The sequence below is a fragment of the Sphaeroforma arctica genome (assembly GCF_001186125.1).
Source record: "Sphaeroforma arctica JP610 unplaced genomic scaffold supercont1.328, whole genome shotgun sequence".
Taxonomy (NCBI): Eukaryota; class Ichthyosporea; order Ichthyophonida; genus Sphaeroforma; species Sphaeroforma arctica.
In genome coordinates this window covers 46,579-51,969 of record NW_014040230.1, presented here as the reverse complement: position 1 = coordinate 51,969, position 5,391 = coordinate 46,579, and the positions used below count along the sequence as shown (strand labels likewise).

At 40.4% G+C, this 5,391-nt stretch overlaps 1 protein-coding gene across 1 annotated transcript in view; it reads left to right on the top strand.

Annotated features, from left to right (window-relative positions):
- The window catches only part of SARC_05243 (hypothetical protein), a gene marked incomplete at its 5' end in the record, with an annotated part of 7,807 nt that extends 2,529 nt beyond the window's left edge, over positions 1-5,278 (top strand). Inside the window, 6 exons of the mRNA XM_014300900.1 lie at positions 350-451; positions 1,267-1,397; positions 2,316-2,372; positions 2,821-2,907; positions 3,682-4,124; positions 5,064-5,278. Coding sequence (XP_014156375.1) covers positions 350-451; positions 1,267-1,397; positions 2,316-2,372; positions 2,821-2,907; positions 3,682-4,124; positions 5,064-5,169 — 926 coding nt within the window. The 3' untranslated portion in view covers positions 5,170-5,278. The remainder of the gene's footprint in view (positions 1-349; positions 452-1,266; positions 1,398-2,315; positions 2,373-2,820; positions 2,908-3,681; positions 4,125-5,063) is intronic.
- Between the last annotated feature and the right edge of the window lie 113 nt (positions 5,279-5,391).

Here is a 5,391-nt window from a genome sequence, read left to right as displayed (position 1 = left end):
TATATATATACATAAACATGTGTAATGTTTGTATATATTTTTACGTTTATTAAATACATGTAGTTTTTTGTGGATGTATTATTTTTTATATTTCCAAGCCCCTTCTATATTCGGATGGATGTACATAAGCTTATGTGTATGTAGATATTGTTTAGGTTTTGAGGATGTACTAGAATATGCTCAGATAGTGATTGGGGCGTAAAGAGACTTACAATGTACGTGATCATTTTTTTATCATTCTCTGATTACATTTCTGCATGTGTTTTTATGTTAGCGTCGATTTTTATTCTCTCCAATGTACCGTTTGTGTACTGTAGGTTTTCATACTAGTTCTTCGTTCCTTATACAGAGCGTGTGGGATGGCAGAAGATAGACTTGTCCAGTCAGGAATACTGGAACAACTACTACGACACTAGTAAGGAGGATAACATTGACTCAACAACGCGAAGTGGTATGTTTACCCATATATTCCTGTATGTGTGTATGATATTTTATTTGAATAGAACGGGAGAGCAAGTGGAATAGGTATGCCTGCTGTCAACGTGCTGTTGGTATATCCCATTTTACGTTATTGTGGAGGAATCACGAAATTACGACGATGCCAGCGAGGATGATGCTAGTGTTGCGACCACACAAAACCTGAAACCCTACTAAACCCTAAACCCTATATCTCTCCATATGAATCTTTATGGGGACTTATTAGTACATTTGAACGAAGGAGTAGCAGTTGCCCTTGTATGCATACTTAATTAACACAGTGCTGACACACTTTATGGGTGGACAATTGAACGTACAACGGGCAGTTGGTGCATGTATGCATGCTTCGTTGACAGGTACTGCTACACTTGACGTGACTGTATTTGAACATGGAGTGAGTAGTTGTTGGTCATGTTCCTTTCACACTTTATATGTTAGTGTATTGGAACGTCGAAGTAGCAGATGGCACATGTATTCATAATTTATCAACACAGTACTGTTACACTTGCTTCGAGGTCCATATGGACTATTCCCACAATCATTTAGACACCCTTGTGAATGAGATTACATTCACACATTAAATCGCTGAGTGTTATTGGTGAGTGACAGACCCCCCCCCCCTCCCCGCCGCGCAAGGACATGCAGTTGTTATGTATGCATCATCAAGAAGTCACAACTGCAGATTGGTATAGGGATATATAGCCATACATCTGGATACCGAAAGTTCAGTACGCATATCCCTATTAAACTTTTAAACTTTATTCAATACACATCCAAATATATATTTAGATTCGGATCCGGTTGTGTCGTCCAGGACAACGGAATGGTTTTGCACGTCGGAGGAAGTGGCCCGTGCAGTGGTTCCGCGGGTCCGGTCAATTGTTGAGGATTGTGAGGGTGAAGCAAATATATTGGAATTGGTACGTTTGAGTCCTGATTTTTTTTATGAGGATTGTTTAGATGAAGCAAATAGTTTGGAATTGGTACGCGTGCGTCTTAATTTGTGTATCTCAAAGTAACGAGAATTTGGAATCGGCACAGTACTTTGGAGCCCTCATTCATAGTGAACAGATAGTTTGGAATTGGCACGTCTCAATTGATGTGCGTCGATCTCTATCAACGGTACTGTGGGGTCGATTTTTGGACGGCAGATATCCTTGACTAAAGACATTCAGTCCTAAATATATATATCGCACGAAGCGTATACCGTCATTTATATGGCTACGCCACAATTTGTCTAGCTAAAGCTGCAGATTGAAGCAGTCCTTTTAGAACTGCATGTCTTTGACCTTCACACGAGCGTCGTTGAGATCGCCACAAAACCTTGCATTGCTGTAACTAGGCTCTTACCAGTACATGTAGGGCTTAGGGTTACTCTTATGTACCAGTACATGTAGGGTTTATGGTTTAGGAGGCTGGTTGATACGAATATCGTAAGTCTCGCACACCGGAGTCCCCATGGATGCTCTGTATCAGCACCTGACCTATTTGTCATCAGAATCTGCACTATCGTATCTCAAGCGATGACTGCGTCTCCGTGTGTCCTATGACAGTCAAATATATATAATGTTAGAGCTATTTAATCGTGACTTGGCGGTCGATGCTCTACTTGGACTAACCGATCTATCAATTGGAAGATGTGCATCGATGTGTTGGTTGTAGGTGCGTGTTTAACTCCCCCGTATATGGCAAGTGACCATATGTTCTATATAATCGGCTCGCCAGGTACTTATCTACCAACGCTCTGTTGTATAACAAAAAGTGTAGGATTTGTATCACATCCCAATCCCAAATTCTGTGTGAAACCTCACGTGCATCCATTCCACGTCTGTAATCAGGGCTGTGGCGTATCAAATCTGTCGATTCTGGTACAGAAAGAATTCCCGCTAGCAAGGGTATGTTATTACAAAATAATCCTATGGCAGAATTTAATCCGTCTGTGAATAGAATTCAATCCTTTTATGAATAGTCATATAGGTATAGATATATATATATATATATTGACATATGTTCTAGCAAGCAATGTGTCTCAGTGTGCGTGCAGTCCCCATACGATTATAATTCAGCCGCACATGCAATGCGAAAAGATCCTGTCACTGTACTATCCGAGCTCGTGGCAAATATAAATCATTCTTCGTGTAGTTTTAAAAGTTGATCTCGCAAATAAATCTCAACGTGCATAAATGAAAGAATATGACATAGAGTGTACCAATCAAGGTTTAGTGTGCAGTATATACAATTATTGCACACAAAAAATATAGTATACATTCCTACGTCCAGCCAGGTCAACCAGCAGACACAACGCACCTCAGAACTTACCATGACATGCTGGATACCATATAGATGATTGCTGTAGACTCCAGCCAGATTGCGATCAACACCATGCAAGAACGAGTGCGCCTTACTGCGGATAAATCACCAACTTTCAAGGTATTGTCATTCCGATCGAGTGATTTGGTAATATATTTAGACACTCGTATAGTAGTCATAGATATGGACTAAGATGTGAGATGAAAACTACATACATACGTAAATGTAAATAAATATTATAGATGTCTGCATATATGTACTTTCTACATACACAAATATAAATATATATATGTGTGTGTGTGTGCGTGCGTGTGTGCGTGTATATATATATATATAAATATATATATATATATTGTATATATGTATATCTAGATATATATATATATAGATGCATAAATGCATAGATATATATATATAGATGCATAAATGCATATATATATATATATATATATATATATATATATATATCCTGTTTGAGAAAATTGCCTTTTGGACGCCGTACAATCCCGAGGGCCATGCATCTCATCTCTTTGTTGTGCTGGATGGATCTGGTCTATGGCGTGTGCAAATTATCTTAACTTGTACGATTTTATAGCCAACATACCTGATATCCGTTTACGCCTAAGCGAACGAATCCCGTACCGAATATACGTCCACTGATGACTCATAGTACTTGGATATGGACGATTCCATTGGGGATTTTCATGCATAGATGTATATGGCGAAGTGAACAGATGTTCATTTATTAACGCATTCTACGTGCGTGTATATACTATATACTATATACTATGTACTATAAACTATAAACTATATAATACTATTAACTGTAAACTATAAACTATATAATACTATATACTATAAACTATAAACTATATAATACTATATACAATACAGGTCGCGGATATTCTGAATATGCAGGGGACTATTGCAGACAACTCTGTAGATGTGCTGCTGGATAAGGGCACCATGGACGCTCTAGTGCACGGAGATCGGTTCCACAAAGAAGAACAAATCGACAGTCTACATAACACGGGAGAGCACATGAAAGATGGAGACACATCTTCACATACACAGTCACAGATCCAGACTCAGACTCAGACTCAGACTCGCACATTAGCCACCCACTCACACGCGCCTATAGAAGCACAGGCACGCACCCACTCCGCTCTAGAAACACACACACACACACACACAAGTCTCGGACCAAGGGGAGCAGCGACTCTGTGTGGGCAGTTGGTGAGTGAGATAGTGCGGGTGCTGTGTGCCGGTGGCGTGTATGTGCAGATCTCTGACGAGGCACCGGAGATGCGCTGCGACTTCCTGACCGACCACTTCTCGTAAGTAGCCCGGCGAACGTATATCCAGGATATGCTATACATACCTTTGCACTTTGCTTCTGTATTTAATGTACTCGTGCACCCTAAACCCCTAAACCCTATTCATGGAGTGGGGTATCGCTGTGCGAGTGTTTGGTTGGATGTGATAGTGCGCGTCTTTTGAGTGCGTTGGTGTGTGTGTGCAGATCTCTGCCGAGGCACCGCAGATGTTCTGTCACTTTCTGATTGACAACTGCTCGTGCGTGTAAGTCTGCATGTCTTGTGCAGGCATGCTTGTATACTGTCATCATGGTGTTAGTTGTACGTTTAGTGTACGTCCGTTCATTCTGCGTTTGTTATGTTTACAGATTCTCTCATTGATATACAACACGTACTGTGTTGCATGGACCTGCGTGCCCGTGTTGTGTGTGTTGCTGCGTGAACGGATTAAGGGTCGGGCTTATTCCTTGATCCGCTTTTGTCCCGGTATGCGTAGCTGAAATTGTCATACCCTACCGGCGGTCGTGTGGATTTTGACTATGTGAGTGAGCAATGTCGCAAAGGAGTGAGTTACATTTCTCGAACGACTTGCTTTGGCTACTTGTACTCGGGTCTTTACATAGACATGTGCACTAGGATGTACTAGAAAGTTGCTCTCCGCCGTACGTATTGCCATAGTACAGTTCATATGGGCACGTCAATGGACGTACAAGTATAAACAATTTTTTGCGAACGTTGCACGAATATGTATGCCCGCTTTTATATGCGTGTTGTTAAAGCGTATCCCTTCATTATCGTTTGCAGCCAATACTGAGTACAACTACGTATTTCTTATCCTTACGCATGTTTCAAAAGCGTACCACCTACTTTTTCATTCAAAGCCAAACTCTGTGTACAAACATGTACTTCCGTCATCTGTATGCGTTTTTTTAAAGCGTTTCACTCACTGTCCATTCACAGCCAATTCTGGGATAGACGAGGAGTGCTGGTGAACTTCTCTGAACTTGAGCTAGAGGGAGGGTTCACGCGGTATCTATACACTGTGAAGCTGTATGAAGATAGGTAATCAGGGTTTGTACTTAGTTGGCTTAAACGGATATGGCGGTCACCACCTTTGTAGGATGAAAGGTCTCGAATAAGGGGTGCATGTATCATTGTCAATAAAATTGGATAACTATATACATATACCCATACGCGCATGTCTATAAACACCTATGTATATGTATCTATATATATGTATATATATATATATGTATATACATATATATATATATATATATATATATAT